This window comes from Salarias fasciatus, chromosome 22 (assembly GCF_902148845.1).
Source record: "Salarias fasciatus chromosome 22, fSalaFa1.1, whole genome shotgun sequence".
NCBI classification, from domain to species: Eukaryota; Metazoa; Chordata; class Actinopteri; order Blenniiformes; family Blenniidae; genus Salarias; species Salarias fasciatus.
The window spans coordinates 18,436,865-18,460,591 of record NC_043765.1 but is presented as its reverse complement, the minus strand read 5'-3'; the positions used below and the strand labels follow the sequence as shown (position 1 = coordinate 18,460,591).

The following is a 23,727-nucleotide window of genomic DNA, read 5'->3' as shown; positions in this document are numbered from 1 at the left end:
CTGACACATCCACACATCAGGAAACGCAAGTGCAAACACGTTTTCTCAGACGCGTTGCGTTCGCCCCAGACTCTGTGCGTCACCGGAGCGTGTCGGCAGTGTGTGTGAGTCTGCATGCATCACAGCCACTATTGATCTCTGCTTCATTATTAAAACAATCATTTAATAAGCCGAGCAATTATTGAATTATTACAGGCATTAAAGCTGTGCGCCGTGATAAGCATCCCCTCATTCACTTCCCATTCACACACACAGCAAGTCAAAGGCAGCATTACTCAATAGGCTTATGGAGGGTAAATAATTGATTAGCCTTCTTGTCACAGGGTTTGATTCTTTTTTTTTTTTTTTTTTTTTTTTTTTTTTTTTTTAAACAGAGGAACGGCTCTATAACATGAATAATTACTGAGGTGGATTATTTGGAAGTGACAAATTAAAAAAATATCTTTTTCATCTGCTGCGCTTCAGTTGTGTCAGTTTTCCAGGTGGTTAACGTGACGCACTGGCAGGAATACAAATACAGTCCAGGGACAAAGTTGTGCATGAGTGTGTGTGAGTGTGTGTGTGTGTGTGTGTGTGGGGGGGGGGGGGGGGGGGGGGGGGGGGTGGGGGGGGGGTCCTGTTGCTCATTCGTTGTAATTCTCCCATAATCCTTTACTCTGCAAAATGACACAGCTGCCAGACATATCCTCTGTGCTGGCGCCTCAAACCTCCACTCCTTTCCTCTCCCTCACACACACACACACACACACACACACACACACACACACACACACACACACACACACACACGTCCACTCTAAAACCACAACATATCTTCGAAGGTCCATCCCATTGTCCTGGTAGAGCGTCACAACTACTTAAGCACCTCGCGGCATTAATAAACTGCAGCTGCAGTGAATAACTGCCTTCATTCATCACTGTGACCACTTCATATGTCGACACAAACAGGAACGCCATCTTGCAATTATGAAGGAACAGACATCACTTTAATGTTTTGGGATGGAAGAGCACGATGAAACGGCAGGATGAAATGGCTTCGTGTTTGTGTGGACCGAGAACAGCGAGGACCAGCATCGAAACTTTGCTTCCCAATTTTCAACCTGTTCGTTGTAGCGATTCATCACCGCGGCTGGAAAACAGGAAAGTCACCATCTGAGTGAAGAATGAACTAATTAGAGGTGAGAATCAGGTGCATAGATAATTAATTCAATCTTTGCAGCATGTACACAGCACTGACTCCTGTTTGTGAGTGTTCCAATCACCATAAAATCAGGTGACACGTGAGGTCAAAGAAAGTTTGCAGACAAATGACACAAAACATGATCATCATGTACGCATGATAAGAAAAAAAAAAACAAGGGTTTGCATATGTGTGTCTATTTCAAAAGTACTGCAAACTTTGGAATATTTTCAAAAGACACATACAGGGGAATATCAAGACAACTCAAGTCATTTTCACTTAAACTGTGAACTGCTTTGTTAATCTCAAAGAAATTCTATTTCTCATGTAAAAGCAGCAATGTCTTGAGTTTCGCGACACCCCGTTATCTGTAGAACTCTCAGAAAGTTTTACAAATGTTCCCCACTGAGAATTCTGACCTCTCTCATTTCCCAGTTCCATGTGAGTCAGCTGGGTGGAGTTGCCTTTTTTCCCGGTAACACATACAACACAGCAGCCTGGCAGCATCATCAAGTCAGTTCTGGGAAAACCAATCTACATAAATTCAATTCAGAAGCATTCCTGCCGCTCTGCGTGAACCTCGTGTGATTCCCAGGAGAGCGGTTGGTCTCGTCAAAGGAAAATCTGCAAGGGTTAAAAACCGACTTACAGGTGTCTCCAGATAAAGCGCTAAGCTGTCGGCCAATATGTGAAGCGTTCGCGTGCTTAGCCGGCGTTTGCCTGATGCCCGCCGGTCCATCCATCCCTTAGCAACCCCGTAACCCCGGGCAACAGGGCCTCGGCGACGAACAGACAGAGCACGAGTCTGTGATTCTCTGCTTGTTTGTTCCCCAGAGGCGCATCATGCAAACCTCTCACATCTGGCACGCACGTGCAACACATTTCACAGACACGAGCACAAACACTACATGAAAGTCCAACGCAAATACATAAATCTCTGCAAACCACTGGCGCCAGCTCCAGGTCACCATTAGGGGGGTTCCACACATAATGAGGGTGGGGTTGGAGGGGCCTGTGTTTGCTCATGCGTGCCTGTGTGTACATAAGCGGACATGATTACTTTTCCATTTGCAGGGAAATCATATTAGAAAAAGAGTACCAGCAATGTATGAAGTTTCTATTTATCCAAAAAGTAATTGGCATTATTTGTTTTGAAGTATATGACAGCTGCGAGAGACAAAGACATACCAGAGGCCGGCGGTAATCTCATCACCGTATTTGTCTGTCCAGTCTGTACTCATGTTTTAATGACACTGTCCACATTCGATGTTTCACTAACTATATCTCTGGTAGCATGCTGCACCTGACTGAATCATCAGAAGAAAAATGAAAACACACAAACACCAGAGAAATTGAATTGCTCTTATTTATTTCATTTTTTTTCCAGAGTTCTATATAAAAATAGGAAGCAGATTGTGCATTTCTGGCCGCGCCGACTGAATACAGCTCTAATTTGTATTCAGCGCCGCTGTGATTTGCCTCGTTGCAAATCGGTGCTGATTGAATGCGTGCACGCTCGGCCGACAATGTCGGGTTAGCGAAGCACGAGCGGGGTAACTGTGCTGTACAAGACGAGCGCGCTGTGCGCGCTCCCGCCAGTGGATGCACAGAAACAAGAGGTAGGAAAGCCGAGAGAGACAAGCGGCGGCGCAAACATCAGAACAAATGAGATGTGAAGTTTCTAGAACAGTGTCTGCGTCGTCGGGAAAGCACACGCAGCTTGTGTCTATTGGCAAAACACAGAGCGCCTCCATCATCCGCGATCACAAAAATCACATTACTGTTGATTATCGGAGCAGTACGACTGATTACCGAGAAACACCGGAACAGGAATGTCTGTCGTGTGTGTGATAGTGCAGCTATTACGGCAATAGGAGTGCGTGTGTGTGTGAAACAGCCAATGCTGAGTCATTAGCGGTGTTGCTTTCAATGTAAGGCATGCTTAATGAGAGGGCACGGCCACGCTGTCTGAGTGATTAGTTACCATGAAGGCTGAGGGCCAGCGCTAATGTCTGTGTACATGTGCAGAAGGCCGGCGGGTTCCAGGTTGGTGCGTTTTTATGTTCGGAGAGGAAAGAAGGGGCGGGGTTAATTGAACAGCACCGACGCTGAACCACACATTCTTCATAATGTCAAATATATACAACGCTGATAACAAGAACCTCCCGCTTCTTTTCTGTTGGACAAAACAGCTTCATTTGCTCGGATGAAGCATCGGCTACCAAAGAAAAAAGCAACCATACGAGTTTTGTTATCTTATGAAATGCTGGGCGGCTGGGTTGGACCTAAAAATAACTTTTACGACATAGTTGAAAAAGAAACTAATCCTCCCGCTTCATTTGTTAGAGCCTGACTTTTTAATTTGTCGGTTAATGACCAGTTCATTGCCACCAGCCGCTCCTGCTTTCCTTCAAAGCTGCTGCATTTTATCGAGGAATTCCCCTCATCCCGCGTCTCTCCTGCTTCGGCGCTGCGGCCCACGCTTGATCAAAACCAACACAGGACGCTGAATAGCTATTTACTGTCAGAAATGACACAGGATTTCATATTTCCGCTGACAGCACAAACAATCTCCTCGGCGTTTGTTCAAATCAGAGCGGCAGAGCTGAAGCAGAAGACAATGGCGTCCAATTTATGCAGAAATGCCCACAAACAGCAACACAGTCACAGCAAGCGCCGATTAACAATCACTCTGATCAAACAGATCCCCGACGCTCCTCTAACCTTGTATAGTGCAGACGATCCGAAGAAATCATGAAACATGTCAATTCAAAGTCAAATTCAACTGGTCGCATTTTTTTCTCTCTCCACAAAATGACAAGTTACTCCCTCCTTGATTTGGAAATTCGGCCAGCAAGGACAGGCTTCGATTGGAAATTATGACAACAGAGTTCTGGGATTTTCTACGGTCTGTTATGTCTAGCAAATCGGCATGGAGTAGGTCTGATTACAACTTGGATTTCCTGCAGTCCGTCTGAGAGCTGCCACTGGCTCACGTCCGCGGCTTCATCCTCCACTTTCTCAAAGCCTGCGGATCCACAAACACATTTCTGAATGAGTCACACTCAAAATAAAGAATAAAGCACAGGCTTTTCTATGTCTCAGCTCTTGTGTTCGCTTGGGGATCCTTTGTGTTTGAAATCCGGCGCTTTCCGTGTCTGCAAGTTCACTGTGAAGAAAGTGCAGCATCTCCCAAAGAGAGAATTTCAGAAATGATCAGTCGACCCGTCGCTTCATCTCAAACGCTGTCAGGTTGAAGGAAAACCATGGAAAAGCACTTTTATTGTCAGGATTCACCTTTTTTTTTTTTTCCTCATCTCCCCTCCTATTTCCTTTCTTTTTCCTCTTGGCGGCTCTTTCATCTTCACTCCTTCCTTTAAATGCCCGGTTTTCTTTAACTTTCCTGCTCTCCTCACTGCTTTGGTGTCGGAGGAGTGCTGAGGGGCGACTGGCTTCGGTCTGAAAGCCTCCTTCATGTGGCTGTTCGGCGCGGCTCAGCGGAGCACCCCGCTGCGGCGGGTCTCTTCATTTTTCAAGCCTACGTCTCTCTGTCTTTCACGTCAGTCCAGTCCTCCATCTCCATCAGCGGCTCACAGAACGCTTCCGCTACCGAAAGCTGAAAGGTAAACCGCTTTCATCTGACCCCCCCCCCCCCCCCCCCCCCCACCCCACCCCGTGTTTCTTTCTCTCATCAACCCCCCCTCCACACACACACACACTCCCAGCTTCAGTTTCTTCAAAGCAACCTGGGCATTTAAGCTTTGCAGGCGTTTCTCAAACGCAGCATTCCCCGAGCAAAGCAGGTACGTTTCACAAAGAGATTATGTAAGTACAAGATAAGCATTTTCACAAAGTTGAGAGACGATGTAGAAGGATCACTGGCGGCGGACAGTAAGCCCTCTCATTTCTTCTAAAATTTGAACAGGGGCCGATTCAACCAGCTGATTAAAGCCATCAGAAAACGATCGGTAAATGGCCAAAAATTCCATCCAGCACAGTTTGAAAAAATGCACCGTGTGCTATTTATTTCAACTGTTTGTCGTATTTTCACAAGAAATAAATGTTTGAAGAGGCTGTGCTGTAGTTTGCTGTTGCAGTCCAGAAAAAGCTACTAAAGCATGAGCTTTTATTCTGCTGGGTGCACAAAGTGCAATTATTTTAATAATACAAATAATATGAACTTATTGGTGATCTGTATCAGCCATGAGAAGCAGTTAATCATTGTTTGTCACATTGGTTAAAATGTTCATTCATGCATTCATGAAGAAAATCATTTGTAATTTTCCACAAATCAGATAAAACCAATGTAGGAACACCCTAGATATGTGAATATCCACGTGACATTAAAAACATCTTAACAGTTGAATACAGGACTCCATATATCCATCTTTCTCATGATTTTTTTTAATGTGTTTTTACTTCATTTATCACTCATTTTGTTGTTCGAAGAGCCTTAAGATCACCATGTCTGGTAACAGGATAGGAGGCACACAGGCAGGTTATAGAATCTTTCAAGGCCCTATCATCATATCCTCCAACCACAGATACTTTCAATGTCCAAGCACTTCAGGGAGGATTAAAAACAAAATGTTTAACATGATCAGTCGCATACGCCCTCACACACGGACACACAGATGCTGACAGCTGGAATGCGAAGCGCTCAAAAACACTCCAGCACACACGCAGGGCGACATGCCGAACTGACTTCCCGTAGACTCCGAAGACGCTGTGATACAGTTTAATGAGTTTAGCTCCACGGAGCTGTTTCTCTCCCATGTGAAAATGTTGACGCGGCGAACGCGTCCAAACTTTTCATGAGGGAATCTAAGAACAACATCAGGGACCAACTGTCCAGGAACTGAGGGGCCCCTCAGTTCACTTCAACAATCGGCCCTTTGTTCCTCCACTTGGCTCAAACATCTTTTCTCCAATTCTATTTACTCATTCAGTCAAGGCTAATTCTCTGTCCGTGTCACCCTCGCACTCTCTGCATCTTTCACTTTTCTCTCTCGCTCTTCCTTCCTTGACGTTTTTTTTTTTTGTCGCCGCCATTGTTTCCTCCTGGAGAGCGGGAGCGTATTTACCAGCAGGCAGCGGAGGCAAACAAGCCTCCCATTCAAAGAGCTGAGCCCTGACGGAGAGCGGAGGAAGGACGAGGATGGAGTGGGGAGAAAACAGAGGAAGGCTGAGAGTAAATTCCCTGGATGACTTGCAGATATCAACGAGCAGAAAAACCTCTTCGCAGGAAAAAAAGGACTGAAAACAGCCTGAATTGTCTGTAATTCCAACTCGAGCTCTCCTAAAATTCTCATGCCGACAACTGATGCATTCAGACTGAAACACACAAACACCATTTGTCTGACTGATGTGTTTGTGTGTGTGTGTGTGCCCACACACAAACACACGCGCGCGCTCTCTGGCGACATAATGCCCTAAACTCCATTAACAATATCCCCGCTATAAACAGTCATTTGCAAACAGGCTGAAGCCTCTATCTGCTGAGTAAAATGGATCAAATCAGCAGGTCATTTCCTCGGAACCAGCCAGATAATAACATAAATCAATTAAACACTGCCGCGCCGAGACAGAAATCAGAAGCAATCGCTTCCTTCATTGCTAATATTAGAGCAAGGGCCATGTCACAAACACAGTAATCAGATGAAAGTTAATTTATCTGGCACTGGCTCGTCGGTTGTTGGCAAGACTCGCTGAGGGGAAAGTTCAATAAAACGACAAGATGTTCCCTGTGATCAATCTGTCATTTCAGTGTGGTCAGAAGAGCCGCGTGCGTTTCGTGCGGCGTGGATGGAAGCGACAGCCCCGCCAACAACCGGAGAGGACGAAACATTACACAAGAGTGACCTCAACAGCTGGATCTGCAGCGGCGTCTCTCTAACCTCTGGCTCAGCTACACAGAGGAAAAAAGGGAGGCCTCACGCTGTCACAATAAACTATGTTCCCAATCACGACTGCTGCACGCCGCAGCCCTCGAGTTTCTGGTCACGTAGTGAGATTTCAAAGTGCATGAACGTCAGAGCGGTTCAACGGCAGCAGCTGTACAAATCACACACAGTCCGCGCTTCTGATTTATGACCCCGAAACAGGCGTCTGAAACAGATTTCCAACTAAATCAAATCGCTCTCGTCACATCGGCGATGATGGCTACAGTTAAATCTCATCGTCTGACTCTGTGTTTTCACAGCGCTGACCCCAGAGGGAACAGAAAGTAGCTTATTAGCTGTTAGCTTCTATAAACAGCCCCACAGAAGAGCGATGGCTGGCAGACAGACGCCGGACATGACCGGACTGCGCAAGCAGGCTGCACCTGCTCAAGTTCTTTCTTTTTTTCTTTTCTAGTTCGTCTTTATTGAAACATTCGTCGCTGACGAGTCACATGGGGCTCTGAGCAGATATGTGATTTGTTTTCTTTGAGATTTCATAAGGAGTTGCTTACTACAACGGGACGTGTTAATATGAAACAACTTCATAACTTATCAGCAGTACAGGACAATAATATACAACTTTTATGCAGACGTGTGCATATAATGAAGGTAAAACTGCTAAAACTTGAATGGATTATCTATTTTCAGCTGACCGTTGCCTTCAAAATTGAAATATATGTTATAGAATCTGTGATTTTTTTTTTTTATTTTGAATCATTTGAATAAATAAGTTTCATCTTTTTTCAAGTTAGAGGATGAAAGAACTTCAGAAGATAGGATTATTCCTGCTTCCGACACACTTTACCTGAAAATAAATCGAGTGATTTGACTTTTAAGTCATTTTACTGAACAGACATTATTGTCTTCTGATATTTTAATGGCTGCAGTCTGATGGTGACTTGTTCATTTAAGATGGATAATGTTGACAATGCTTTGCACCTTTTAATATCCTCGTTCAATCATAAAAGCTTTAATTAGGTGCCAGTTGTATTACTTTGAGTTTTTTTTTTTTTGTTTTTTTTTGTCAAAGCACATTGCAAATTTTCTTGTAAAGAGAGAAAACACAGCATATCCCTACACTAATGAGTCCAAACATCTGGAACAAAACAGTCTGAAGGAGCTAACCATGAAACATCAGCCTGGTAAGTGTGCGTGTTTTCAGAGTCCAGGCGCAGCAGAGCACGTACCCACACCTTGTTTGTCCACGGCTTATATTAATATGCTGGTACCCGACGAGATAACAAGGGCATTTCCTATTATGAGCCTGCTTGGGAAAAGGGAAGAGGGAGGTACGCTTTAATTGTAACCGGGACAGATCTCCTTTGTGTGTGTGTGTGTGCGTCTGTCTGTTCCTGCTCAAGACTGATACCAGTGGTAAAAATGCAGGTTTTCAGGCAACGAAGGAAAACTGGCATGGGGGAGACTAATGGCATCTACGGAAAGAGGAATGGGGAGCAGCCATGACGAAAGAAAATGTGAAGTCACGGCGAGGAGGAGGACTGGAGTGCAAGAGAAGGTGAAGAGAGAGGAAAAGAAATAAGGCGGACTGTGGAATAAACTGCAACAGGGATAAATAAAGAGGAGGAGAGAAGGTGTAAAACGGAGCGAACTAGCCCGAGGTCCCTGGTGATGGATGAAAGCCAATCCACTGGGCCGGCCATTTGTCATCTCACTGCAAAAAAACAAAAATAACCCACATACTACCATCCTGTGGTGCGGAAAACCTCAAAACACTGTCACCTGAATGTGTGTGTGTTGCTGCTCTGTCAGTATTTGCATAAAATGGCATAATCTTATACACAAGGACACAATCACACACACAACCATTGAAGCTACATTTCCAAAAGATCGTTGCTCTGTCCCGTCCATCAAAGAGCAAACACACAGACAAACATATTCACACACGCATCAAATTTAGAATCACCAACTAAACTGGCCAACATCAGATGTTTTAAGGGTATTAAGCCAAGTTTGACTCAATATTTGTGATTATTTGTCCTGACTTGAGTTATTAATAGACAAAATAATCAATGATTGTTTTAAATGTGACATTACAAGCTACTTTAGTTAAATTTCTGACATTAATTATACCAGATCAGGTCCACACAGCTCAGCCAAGAACAAAAACGACATAAATAGCCATGTATCGTCAACATGGGTGTTTCACGTTGTGGACAAAGGGACAATCAAAGAGCAAGACCACACAGACGTAAGATATCTCATCTGTCCGGCTGCACACTCCCAAGATTTAACAGTCTGATGGCCGCAGGAACAAAGGACTTAACGAGACTGTTTATCTTCATTGGTGGTGCTGAAAAAAACCTGCCTGTCCCTCTGGGAACATAAGTCTCCTCGCTGGACTCCAATTATCTCGGGGCAGAGCTTCACAGCGGCTTGGAGGATGTGCATGCAAATGTACAATTTACGGCCTTCAGTTGTTCTACTTGCGGTAAAAGATAAGACCACCGACACAGGATGATATCAGGTTGTATTTCAGCACTTTTCACTTAAGAAGCCATTCATTATACGAGCGTTTCTCACACAAATTTTGACAGGTCAAGATTCAATTTTGTGCACTGGCCTTCAGATTTTACACTCCCTCTTCCAAAAACAAACCATCCTGCTGCCTACCGGCTACAGTTTTTGAGCACAGCGCCGAGAGAAACCTCACACCGCACACTGCACTCGTCTTTATAATGCAGCCTGTGGCGTAAACACAAGATAACCTTGCCAGCGATGGCAGAGCGCCGCTTTGTTGTATCGTGCTTTTTCCTCACACTTCTCAAACGATCGAATAAATTATCAGGTGGTCTCATTGTAGCCCGCCGGACAACAGAAACACCGTCCAGACAGAGACAAGGACAAAAACATGCTTCCACATGCAGAACAGCGCACAATTAGGTCCAACAGACACGAAGTAGCAAACCATTTCACAAAAACTGAGACTAAAAAAAAACAAAAAACGCCTGTACTGAATATAGATAAGATTGTGAGGCTGTGTGTAAAGTGTGTGTGTGCAGCTTACCTGCAGTGCTTTAGCAGGGAGAGTGTAAAATGAGGATCCTTTCCCCTGGGGCGAGATCATACTGTCCCAGTCCTGCAGTGTGTGTGTGTGTGTGTGTGTGTGTGTGTGTGTGTGTGTGTGTGTGTGTGTGTGTGTGTGTGTGTGTGTGTGTGTGCTGCATCAGCAGCACTTTACACCAAGTAGAACTTCCAGCCTGTACACACACTGTTCACCCATTCATGCCTCCACCATCTCACCTCAGCTCTCCACACATTCACAGCAACCTCGAAAATTTTGTAGGCGCCTACACACACACACACAGACACACACACAGACACACACACAGACACACACACACACACACACACACAGACACACACAGACACACACAGACACACACAGACACACACAGACACACACACACACACACACACACACACACACACACACACACACACACACACACACACACACACACACACACACACACACACACACACACACACACACACACACACGGCGTTTTCCAGCCTCAGAAAATGTGTTACAAGTGGCATTTGCGGTGTTAATCAAAAACAGAACCACACTTCCCACAAACCCTGCTGCGCCTGTGACTGAGAGACGTGACCCCTCCCAGGCCTTGGCAACGCTCCATCTGAGAAACAACAAAGACAGCAGGTAGCTGCCCTCCAAAGGAATGAATAAACGCGCCAACAATAGGAAGCAACAACAATCTGATTATCAGTTGTGCTGCATCATCAGCCCGGGCCTGGACGCCAATCGGTCCACAAAGCTGACTGCACAGAGCGTGAAATCAATGAGGACAGCAGGGTTACAACGTTTATTCAGCTTAACCAAATCACTGAGCTCACATTCACCACTGTCATTCTGTAATAGGTATTTCAAAGTAAAACACTTTCACTTAAGACATTAACTGGTCGTCAAGTGAGACCTGAGCTCTCTGTGGAAACGCAGATTTACAAATGTCCACAAAGTTTCCATTCACCCCTGCTGTGAATCACAGCTTGCAGAGATCCTCCACCTGGCATTAATATGGATTTTGGTTGATCAGATCACAAGCAGTGAGCCCTAAAGACACCAAAGCGCCTTCATTCAAACCATTTCTTGGAGTGGTCTGAGACACATCTGATCACGTAGGCTCTGAAGTGACTCATGCGTCGTGAATGCCTCCCGGGACGGTGGCGACGCAGGAAAATATGTCGTCTGTAAAACGTAAACACCTCCAGTGAGCGCCACTCTTCGGGATAAAGGAATGCACTTGTCTGAGTCATACGGTCTTTCCAAGTTCCCGAAGAAACTATGGAAAAGAACATGGACGTCCATGCCTGGAGGTCTGGAGAGCCGTCTGGGCAGATGAGTCTGTCTAAACACAAGCTGGACGGCTCATAACTGCACGTTTGGCCATTTTAGCAGAAGTGATCTAAAGGTAGCAATAATATCGATCCGTCTCTCCGCATTTCCTCACTGTCTTCTGTCTGATGTGAGGTGGATTTGACTCCACCTTCCTCCAACTTGAGTCTGGCTGAATCAGACTTTGTGGATGGATTCATGCAACTAAGGAAAAATTGGTAAAAAAAAAAAAAAAAAAAGCAGTCTGACAACTCAAAACTCTGATGGCTGCATTGATTTATCAAGACTGCCACAGAGCTAAGATTTATTAGGAAACCTGCTTCGTACCGATTACAGATCGGGGACGTCTCGTCTGTGCTGGCATTATGTTCGCATTTTGCTAAAGGCATACGCTGCACTTTCACAATAAACACAATCTGACCGAGTCACTGTGTTGAGAGCTCAGGATAAGGCTCAGCTTCTTCACCCTGCACAGGACTGTATTACAGTGTATCAGCCACAAAGTCGTTTCCCTCTCCCCAGCCTCCCCTCCGAGCGCGCTCCCACAACGGGCGGTGAATATATAACAACTTATGTTACAGGCAATTCTGGGGAAGAGGGGCTCTGATTTCCCTTCAGAGCTTTCTCTTAGGCAACCTCGATTAATTGCATCCACACTGTCTGCTGGCTCCCTCTCATCCAGCCCTCCGTCTCTGCAGCAGAGAGGTGGCTTTGCCGCGCTGCAGCAGAGACTCGCCGCACGACACGAACGCAGAGACACGCAGCGGCCGAACACAAGGTGAAGCGGCCCCTGTTATCCTGGAGAAAATTGCTCGGGGAGCTTCCGGCTGATAACATTGTGTTTTTCCATGTACTGTTTTCATAAAGGAGGTAAATATTGTGCGCCGGCAGAAACCGCTGCATATTCAAGGATATTTGAAGAGGAATATATTTAAATTCTGCGCGTGGAGATAAACTCTGAAAGGGTTTATATCTGTGTGTGTGTGTGAGTGCCGTCGGCTTCCGCGTGCGCGTTTCAATCACTGCACTGAAGGATGGAGAACTAAGTCTGTTTACACAGGCAGATTATGGGGACATGACTTTCTTATGAACACAGAAAATACGGAGCTGCATTGTAAATCATTACATGTGGAAGTGAAGTGGTTCTGAGGTCAGGGAAAGGTCAGGCTTCGGGCTAACGTTACAAACGTCGGGGTGAGGTCGGTGCATTACAGCCCTGTTCCTCGGGGACCCCTGCCCTGGATTGTGGCATTTGAAGTTTAATTAAACGAATCCCTTATGCGACCGTTCAGTCAGTGTCGTTTGATAAGGAGAAGAACTCGACTCCTTTATACAGGTCTTAATAAACTCAACTACTGTAAAACATCGTAGTTATGATGAGATTAGAACACATGACATCTAAAACAGTTTTATTATGTTTATGATCACCAAAGAGATTAAATTTCAGGAGTGAACACTTCATTTTTACAATTAAATGTTCACTTCACTTGCAGCTGTTGTCAGATGTGACAATATTTCCGATTTTTGACAAAAATCTGTGGCTGAAAAATAAGATTTTTGGAGAGCACCAATCAGAAAAGGCTTACATGCTTGCATTGGGGCGAGTGAAGCAATGTTCGGTTTTAACTCTAAAGCCTGAGATCAGTGAAGGATGTGATGTCTGATCAGGTTCAGTCCATCATTTCTAAACCCCCCCCCGACCCGCCGCACACCGCATGACAAACAAAAGCTTGGACGTATCCGAGTCCGAGATGAATTTCTGAGTGTGGCGGCGGAATCTGGACAAGTTACAGTTTGTCCCATAAAGCCATAGAAACACAACTCAGAGTGTTTGTGTGTGTTTGGCTGAGCGCAATCAGGGAGAATTCCAACATTGGTACGTCAAGACAAACAAGTCCGACAATCAACACACACATACACACACGAAGGCACACACCTGGGATATTACATTCCTTGGCTTGACATACTTTCATAATAGACTCAGTAGTTTGTTTTCTAAAAGGTGGTGTCACTTACGATCAGAAGTTAAGGACATTCACTTCAATACACACGTAATAAGCTCTACAGATTTCTGCTTGAAGTCATGTCAAATATTTGTTTTCCCAGGAACCAGGTGAGTTAGGTGAGAGAAGATCCGTACTCAATAACTTTCCAACGTCTCTCCCATATTCACGTCAGGGTAGAATTATTCACCCGGTCGTTGATTAACATAAGATCGGTGGTTTCCCCGCTTTGAATGAGCTGAGGCGAGAACTTCCTGATCCCAGGTGATAAAAGCAGGAGAAAAATGAACATCTGTCAGCTGGCCTTTTGTCGTCGCGCGGCAGGAATTTACATTTCTGAGCCGAACACAGCGGCGAACCTGTTGAAGATTGGTAAACTCTTTCAAGTGCGCCCTTTGAAGACTGTGTGCCGGGGTCGCTACTCGAGAAGAGGCACTTCGTGGCTGCTAATAACAACCGCAAATGGGATCTGAAGACGCACACAGTGCCATTTACGTTGTGAGGAACAAATGAAAAATCAATTCCGCAGGGGTCAATAGCGCTGCGGAGACGGGGAGGAGCGCCAGTGATAACCCCACCATGCTCTGGAGATCAATATCCTCTTTTTATTATTAGTCTCTCTCTCTCATCTTTTATCCTGCTCATTCGTCATGGCCGCCGTGTCACGGCTCTCTCTCTTGCTCGGCTCTTCCTGCCGTCACTGATCGAGTCTCGTTCTGTCTCGTCTCTCACACTGAAACTTCTCATCTTTACAAGCAGAGCAGCGCTGAACTTTTCCAGCAAACCTTCTCCGCTTCTCCGCCATCAGTCCTCTTCATTCCTGCCCACGGATATGGAAGATGAGGGTCGGCGTCACCATTTAAAGGCCATCCATCAATCTTTGATAGCACTGGATCAGAAGCCTCTCCCTGAAAGGCTTCTGATCCAGCTAACATTTTTTTTGACAAATGTGAATTTATTCACATAAGAGCCTGTAATGTTTTAGGAATAACACAAAGTTGTCTAATATGCAACGTGAAGACGTCCTCACATTACACCAGTACCGAGAAATGCGTTCATATCTCCAAAAAAAAAAAAAGACATAATTATGAAAGAAAAACCCGACATGCATCCGCTTCTCTGTTGAGTTCATTTCCTGAGGGCAACGGCGTAGATGACGCGCCGGATAACGTTGTTATTCTTCTGCATTGTGGCAGCTTTTAGTATCATCACCTCAGAGTCAGGAGAGATTAACGTCATGGAGTCAACCTGACAGACCCAAGTGTGAAAAAAATCCATGTCTCCAACTTGCTAAAATCTCTGCGAGGGTCTCCGCTCTCTCACTGCACCGCTGCTCGGAGGAATCTCGGGGATTAAACACTAAGTTTCCTGCAAAGGCAGTAATAAAAAAGAAACTGTCAGATCAGCCCACGGAGCTCTGCATGGGTGTGGACACAGCAGGGTGTTTTCTTTATGAAAAGCGCTTCTATAAGCTGAGACACATCCTTCGACCACAGCGAGTTGCTGAATGACTCTACAAGGTTATTTTATGTGTTTCCTCTTTCTTGAAGAAAACCCACAAAGGCGGTGAAAAAGCCATGTCTTCCTGGACTTCAAAAGACTCGCTGGAACGAACTCTGCCATGTTTTGCGGCTGCGTGACACCAAAAAAAAAAAAAAAAAGAAAGAAAGAAAGAAATTTGCATCCATCTGATATTTCTCCTCACTGAAATCCCCTCCTGACTGATATAACAGGAAGTACATTTTAAAGCAAACACAATCTCATTTAGCTTCAACATTTCGCTCTGTTCCAGATCAATGACAGAGCAAATGCTCCTCGCAGCCACATAATAGCGCTTTCCATTTTTATAACAGAAACCTCGTCAGTCTAGACCAAATGTGACATTTAACAAACACTCTCCAGCACTCAACGTTTCCTCCGGGCCCGGTCCTCGCTCTTTATCCCCTCAGGTGTGTGTGTGCGCGTGTGTGTGTTCCAGACAGACACGGGGATCAAACAGGGCATGCAGGGTAATTGTAAAATCTGGGGTGTGCAGCCAAAGACGCCGCTGTTTGCCTACCAATGACAGGAATGGCGCTCCCGCTTGTTAAAGCCTAAGTGACTGTGAAATGTGTGTGTTCAGTTAAACGACATCTTGACAGCCGGTGATGAAGCTGGAGCCGTGTAGCGGTCGTACACACACACACACATACACACACACCGCCTTCCATGATCCCTCCGGCTGCAGGACCTTCGGGCTCGGTGCAGGAACTTCTCCATCAGACCAGACACAATGAGAGCAGAGCAGCTGTTCGGCCGGGATACGCAAAGCTTTGGGTCACTTCTGCGAAGACGTTTTATCCACAAATCAAAAGAAAACTTTGCACATGTGGATTCCCGCAAATGTTTTAAGATATTTTAGAAACTTCGGGAATTTTGTTTCAACGGATGGGTGGTTGGATTTTTCCCAACATCTCCTGCAGTTTTCTAACACGGGGAATCAAACACTGAGGAGCGAGTAGCTCCATCTGTCCTGGTGCAGTTGGGTAAAATCTTTCGTGATCACTTCAGGCTCTTTCCGTCCTCACTCGTCTCCCGACAGCTGCATGCTCCCTGCCTCATCTCCTTCCAGATTCCAGCATTAGGAGCAAGCTATGAATACTCTGGAGTTAAAATTGTCACAAACCATTTGCCACGCTGTTGTTCTTTTACACTCAGTCACGAGCAGAGTGATGGAGGTTTGGTCTCACACATAGAATATCATAATGTGTTCAAACAGGAATTAAAAAAACCGCATCATTCAAATCTGTCTTATTCCCTGTCGGCTTATACACTGAAAGGCATTCATTGTCACTGTCAATATTCAAAAAAAAGAGTTAATTTTAGACGCGTTAACTGATCCGTGTGTCAAAAGCTCTTCTGTGAGCAGTTCAGTCACGTCCTTATCAGAAAGATGTGGTCAAGAAAAAAAAAAACAAACAATTCATTAATGTTTAGCGTGCAACACGAGGAAGTGCAGCGAATGCAAAAAAGGAAGCTTAAACAAAGAGTAAACTGTGTTTGCTGTCAACTTCTGTGAGAGCCAGACTGCTGCTGTGTGAATGGTCTGCCAACATATTCAACAACTGAACGCATCGACACAGTCTGAAGCAGAGGAGACGAGGGGGGGGGGGGGGGTCTGGTGGTGGCGTTTGGCTCTTATTTGTTGAATGCGTGTGTGTGTATATATGTGTGTGTGAGGAACGAGAGGGTAGAAAGAGAGCGCTCCGGGAGAGCTGACAGAGTGTGAAAAGCGAGTGTTTACTCATTTGGCAGGTGAGGAAAAGGGGGGGGGGGGAATTGTGATTCACTATCACAGAGAGGGAAGGCTGCAGAGTGCGAGCCTCTGCTTCATCTGCATGGTGCGCTGTGTGTTCCCCGTGCACGCATGCATGAAAGTGTGAAGCAATGAGGAGGAGGAGGAGGAGGAGGCAGAGGAGGAGGCGGAGGAGGAGGAGAGGGCATCCTGGTCTGGCAGCATCCACATGCATGAACATCCATTCAGGGTCATGGCTTTATGTGCACACTGCTTGCTGGGGGGTTGGGGGGTAAAGTGCACCGCAGGAACAAACACAGATATATCTACAACTTATTAGAATGAGATGCAAAACAGGGTGAGGCACTCTGCACAAAAATGTATGCATTAAATGAAGTTTACATGTACACCCTCTAAATATGATACCCTGTCAGCATGTAGAGCATGCATGAATCATGTTAGTGTTTCATTAAGACGTGTGCGATGGTGATGTGGATTTTTGCTGTACGTTGCGAGGAATGCACCATAGTGAGTTTTTTTTTCTTTGCTGCAACTGAACGCAGCTGCAGATTTTTTTCGATTGTGCAATCTTAAGCCAAATAAAACCAAATGGGGAAGAAGATCATCCTCATCAGCAGCAGTAGCAGCAGCGGCACAGCTTCACGTGAGCAGGAGGAGATGTGCAGTGGAGGGCAACAAGTCCCTGCCTCAGCTCGGCTGTCACCGCTGGTTTGGCTTCAGAGCGATCAGCGAGCCTGCCGCAGTCACAACTCCGGGACTCGCTGTCTTGCCTGCACGACAACTTTCCCCCAATTCCACCCGCTCTCTAGACACACACGCGCGCGCGCACACACACACACACTCTCGCGCCGCCGCTGCACTGACCGACAACAATAAACAACAACAACAACAAGGTAACTTCCACGGGGAGATGAGAAGCGGGGCACTTACCAGGAAAGAGCGCAGCGTTCACGGGGGGCTGGACTGGGGGGGAAAGTGCCGGGCTCTGCCGGCGGCTCACATGGGGGTAACGTGCGGCGGAGCGGCGGTGCTCGTGGAGGAGGGGGACACGCGGGGCGGAACGACGCGTTGTTCTCTCCGCGGAAGCCGCACGCATTTCAGGACACCCGCACGAGAGACCCGGAGCTCCTCTCACTTCAGCCCCGCTCCTCTCTGAGCCGAGCTCCACCGCCAGGACGCTGCCAGCAGGGGGAGGAGAGGGGGGAGGGCGGAGAGACAGCCAACAGCGGCACGGCCGCAAAGCTTTCTGGGAAATGTAGTGTTGATTAGAACAGCAGACCTGTGGCTCCCTAAAACTGTCAGGGATTGGAATGCGTTTAATATTTCACTTTTATATCACATTAAACCTGAGCTCGGATTCGATACGTCTCACATTTACTTGTACAAAATGAAACATCCTGATTCTTGAGGTCTTCAGCTGGCTCGGATGTCTAAAACATCCAAAAGGGCTTAAACAACTGGAAAAAGTAGCCTAAAATAGTTCAATTGCTACTATTAGCACTACTAAAACAACAACAACTACTTATATGACTACAACTAATAATAATTATAATAATGATAATAATGATGATAATCAACACAACAAAAATCAAGTCATTAAAAAAGATTAACAAGAAAAATCTAAGTATTGTACTGAAAACTGTGAAAACTCCACACTTGAAAAGTTCCCTTTTGAAAAGGTCACATTCGTTTTGTGGCTCCAGGCAAATATTATTTGGCTGAAAGTAGCTAAAGCAGCTCTTCTGGTCACAGAGTTAGCAAAACGCTGCTCTCTGCCATTTGTATCTTTGTTTTTTAACGGCTTGAATTAAAGTCACTTGCGTGTTGTATGATGTGCTGATAAGACATTTTTCTACTTCTAAATCCTTTAACAGAAGGAAGAAAATCACAGGTTTGGGTGAGGGAGTGCAGATTCTTCTTTTTTAAATGCTATTTTTCTTCCAAATGAATGTTGCTTCTCTAAATTGTTAGGGCACATTAAACATGAGAGTAATTTTTTAGACTTGAAGAAAAGTTTACACACACAGTATAAGTAGGGTGCAGGTGCATTACGTATACTTAGTGTCACATCTGTCTATGAGCTTTAATACTGATGATTTTTTTTCGGGAGGGAAAAATGTTGGCAGTTGGCAGAGACGCCTGTTTGCAGCTTTGAGCAGAACAGGCTGCTACAAGAATGTCAACGGAAAGTGTGTTCCTGATTTATGAGCTCCATGATTTATGAAACCCATGCTGATTTATTGATTGACAGATAAGGAAGAAACACACGAAGCACTGTTGTTTCAATTTGCAATAATGTGTTTTTGTGTCAAGAATACTTCTGGCAACACCATTATGACTCCTCTGACTTCCTGAGCCGCAGCTTTGAAAGTGAGTGCAGTGAATACCAGCGTGCCACATCCGTGCATATGCTGTGTGTGTAGTCTCCAGGGGAAACACCTTCTCTCCAGAAGTGAATTTACTGGTATCACCTTCTCTAAAACCCCCCCTTTTGGGCGTTCACTCACACATTGTTACAATCTTTCCCAATTCATTCTTTCAAGTGCAGCTGTTCCATATTTAACAGACTGATAGTATCACAGCTTCCACAATCTATGTTCATACCTAACATGGAGCTCGCTGAGGTGTAAAAAAACTGTGAATAACAATGCACAACACACCGAGTCATGTTATCACACAATGAAGCGGGAGCATAAGCAGCAGTAATACTGGTAGTGAGTGAAAACTCCCCGAAGTCCCACAGAGAGCAGAGAAAGAGCCCCTCTATAGTTTTAAATAGGACATGTGTCCTAAACACCGCTGTTTCCTCGTCGGACCATTTCATAACTTATTATTGTGCTCAGGCAGAGACCTTGATAGAGTAAATCCTGCACCAAGACAATGCCTTTCTTTTTTCTTTGAGGTCAACGGGCCCCTTGAGGATTTATTGTTTTTGAGTGCCGTCTCCCCCCCACTTTCTTATTGGTGTACTTACAGTACAGTTCCACATACTACTTATCAAATGTGTGTGTGTGCGCGCACACAGTGCATAAGGGGTGTGTAGAGGAAATGCTTCTGGCTCACAGTAGCCATGTGTCTAAATTTAGAGGCCCCGAGCCTCCCCACTGTCCAACTGTCACCGGCTGGGTTGGACTGTGAGACGTTCAGGAAAGAGACTTGAGGCGTGTTGAAGTTTGGATAAATTGCACGAGCTGGAGAGTCACTGATCTGAGAACTTGTTTTTCACACGACCTGAATAACAGCGCGCCTATAAATACCCTCGGCTATAGCGAACGCAGGGTCAAGGAAGTGCAAACGCCAGGGTTAATCTTGGTGCAGAGAGGGTAGATAAGGTGATTGGGAAGTGGTTTTTTTTTCTCTCTCTCTTGCTCTTCAGTCTCATTTTGAAACAAGAAAAATGTCTGATTAAATAAAGATGATGATCAAATTACTGAGAAGGGCTCACGTCAAAAAGTGTCAGACACACTCCCACATTGTTACATACGTGTTCACTCAAGTTCTCATTCAGGCAAAGATCTTAAACGTCTTCCCATCTCTTGTCTTCTCCGTCTATTTGATTATGAGACCTGTCTGTTTGATTGTCTATTTGCAGAGGAGCACCTACTTTATTGACTCAGTTCCTAACAGACCCACCAGCCGCATCGCTCGCCCTGTAACATACTTCTTCTCCGTGACACAGTGATGATTACAGGAAGGTGTCACTGCTGGTTTGCTTGAGTTTTTCTTTAAACATCTTTGTCATGTTTACCTTGCTTTAGCAGCAGTGTATTTGCTGATCATCTCATTTTTAGCAGCAGTTTTCATTGGATCATGAAGTGTTAATCTATATAAACCTCCTAAATTGATTGGCCTGCAGCTTTTTTGTTTGTTTCTTTCCACATCTAAATGAAAATGAACAATAGCTTCCTTATATCTGCAGTTATGAAATATATTGGAAATAAAAACAACAAATAGCCCATTAATTAATAATGCCGGACTTTTGCTCTTGTCTGAAATGCGATAATGTTTTTATTCAAGGAGCACTGCATGCAGTACTTTAGGTATCATCAGTTGATACAGTTTGCATTTCTTGTCAACGTCGTTCTATAATTCTTTACAGTAGACACTGGAATCACTAATGGTGGTTTTATTAACTGTATGTCTGTACTCTGTATTGATATAGAAAAAGCTACTTCTTCTTTTGTTTGTGGTAAATGCAAGATTGCTACAAGATGACAACGATCTACAAAAACATGAGAAATTTGTGTTGGGTCAGTTATTTCTGTGATAACCAGCATAAGAAGTAATCTAGCAAAACACCTAATACAACTGAATGGGATTAGTTAACGGTTGTCCTGAAATTCTACAAATGGACCTTTTAGAAACACTTAATACAGAGGTAGAGTAAAATAATGACATTGGAATTCATTCTATTTTAAATGTATTTATTTTTATTTCCCAGGTTTTTACATTAAATTAAACCCTTCATTTATTAAAACCCTCTTTAGTCTTTAGGAAACGTGAGTTGTTTATCCTCTGGCGCCCTCTAGTGGTCTCAGGAAGGGCTGTCACTCTCTGGAGGTCAGAGGTCACCGCGGCGGAGAAACATGGCGGCCTCCAGGAAAGCGTCCGTGGTGCTGAAGGCGGTGAAGAAAATCACGGTGCAGTTCTGTCCTTTCGAGTCCAATGTCCGCTCCACACGGTGAGAATTAAGGTTTTAATGTTGTTTTTATCTCCGGTCGCCGTTTGAACAGACTGCAGTAAGGCTAAACGCTACATTTTGGGCTTTATTGTATCTTCAATGACAGCTAGTGTTTACCTCACCCAATCGGTAGATCACCCACCACCCAAAAGAAAGTATGAACATTAAAGTGAACTAACTATGCCGACGTCTGTATTGTTTGGAAAGCGTCTATCAGAAGTGATATAAGGTGTAGTGTGGGGGATTTCGATTAATAGCGCAAACAGAATTTAACTGAAATGTGTCAAACGAATTTTAGCTCTTCGTTCAGGGGCCCTGTTTGATCTTCATGGCGTTATAACAGTATAAATAATAAAATCTGATTACATTCAGAAAAACTTCCCTCTAATGTAGTTTTTCAAAGCCTGTCATGATAAACCCGAATTCCTCACACTGAGTCTGCTCAGTGTCGTGTTTGTTGAAGTCTGCCTCTTTTCAGGCACAGTCATTTCTACAGCTTTCAGTGTGTTTTCACAGTGTGGAACACAGCTTATGTATTTTTTATAATTAAAATGATTCTGCAGGCTTGGTTCACTCCTAAAATTAGGATCTTTTTGTTGTAATATTCAACTTTTAAGTAGATTGTAAAACAAAAAGTCTTACTGACAGACTGACATCACAGGTATAAGTAAATGCTTTCATGTGTCATCATTAAGACAGGGATATCTTGTTCACATGTCAGTTTTTTGGTCATTTTTAGTGACGCAATAGCAAATAGTTTTTGAGATCAACTTTAAATGTTGCCTGCTGATTTGGTGTTGAATAAAATAACTCACTGATATATTAGTATTCAGTACTCAGATGATGTTTCTTAGACACACGCAGTATAGAAAACAAAAGTATAGAAAATAATGATGTAAGACTATTTATCACATAAAATACCCCTTCTTTGTGCAGTACTTCACATTTACACTGACACTGTATTTTAAAGATGTTCTCACCACTGCTGCGAAATATGTCTGAAATGTGTTTTGCTCCACAGAGAGTTTTTGTCCCTGGTGGGCTCGGAGAAGGCCCGAGCCACCAACATGAACTGCGAGGTGATACCCATGGTGAAACACGACAAGTCTGAGCCTGTAGTAGAAGTTAATTTCGGTAAGTTTGCTATCTCCATGAGTATGTGTTGTAAACCTACTCAGGCTCAGGAAAAACATGCAAACTCCACACAGGAAGCCCTGACCCGAAATTAAACCTTTGTGCTTTAACTATGAGGTGACATTGCAAAGCTCTACATTCATCCTGATGATATGATGCGAGGTGCAGATAAATAAAGATTACCCAGAGGAAAAAAAAAACTGCTTGCTAAGACTTCCTTTTTACAAAAAACTGTGAGTATACACAGTTCAACATGTGACTTGACCTTTTCCTTTCATTTTCTGCTGATGTTTTCATACAATAAGCATAATTCTCACTCAGTGAGTCAAGATTTACCACTAGCGGAGAAGTGGGCCAGATTTCAGCTCCGATGAACCCGATTGTGAACTACGTGACTCTTACTTACAGTTGACTCCTTGCACTCGTGAAACATTGCGTCCCGGTGAGTCACCACATTGTGTCTTTGTTCTTCTTTCCACAGTGGACGGAGACACGCTGCTGATGAAAGGGACACACCTGAGCAGCAAAGAGATGTTGAGTGTGTTTCAGTCCCGCTGCGCCGCTAAAGACCCTCAGGGAAAACCTGCTGCCAAAAAATGACCCTCCCTAACATTTCTGCATTGAATTCATTTGTATTTATTTGTGTATACTGTTAAACATTTGCAATAAAACCACTTAATTGAATATAAGTAGTAGTGGTTATTGACTTAAGTATTTTTGACTTAAACAGCTGTGAATGTTCAGATGTACATCTAGGTAAACAAGAAACAGCATTCATATTAAATCTGACATGACAACTGAAATCTTATACTGCTTTTGTTTGTGCTACCATGCAAAATTTTTCTTTCTGTATAGGTTAATATGCTTTAATTAGTACAACTTTGAAAATATAAAAATACAAAGCGAACTAAAATACATGCCCCCCCCCCCCACAGGGAGAACATGCAAAGGCTACACCAACCAGTGATAGTCTCATTTTTTATTGTTGAACATTCTTCTCAATAATTCCCCGTTTCAGCAAGATATTTAACTCCGTTTTATTTTTCTATTAATTACAGGCATTTTTTTTTAAATCTAATTACAATAATTCACTCATGGATTTGTGCTGGAAGAGTCA

At 44.3% G+C, this 23,727-nt stretch overlaps 2 protein-coding genes across 2 annotated transcripts in view; one reads left to right on the top strand and one right to left on the bottom strand.

Moving 5' to 3' along the window:
- The window catches only part of pag1 (phosphoprotein membrane anchor with glycosphingolipid microdomains 1), a 49,286-nt gene extending 31,317 nt beyond the window's left edge, over positions 1–17,969 (bottom strand). Inside the window, exon 1 of the mRNA XM_030120114.1 lies at positions 17,726–17,969. The gene's annotated coding sequence lies outside the window, so the exon portion shown is untranslated. The remainder of the gene's footprint in view (positions 1–17,725) is intronic.
- A 3,378-nt stretch (positions 17,970–21,347) lies between these two features.
- On the top strand, positions 21,348–23,349 carry mrpl53 (mitochondrial ribosomal protein L53). Its single transcript, XM_030120116.1, has 3 exons — positions 21,348–21,476; positions 22,498–22,610; positions 23,092–23,349. The coding sequence occupies exons 1-3, from the start codon at positions 21,382–21,384 to the stop codon at positions 23,208–23,210; spliced, it is 327 nt and encodes a 108-aa protein (XP_029975976.1). The 5' UTR covers positions 21,348–21,381; the 3' UTR covers positions 23,211–23,349.
- Positions 23,350–23,727: the final 378 nt, after the last annotated feature.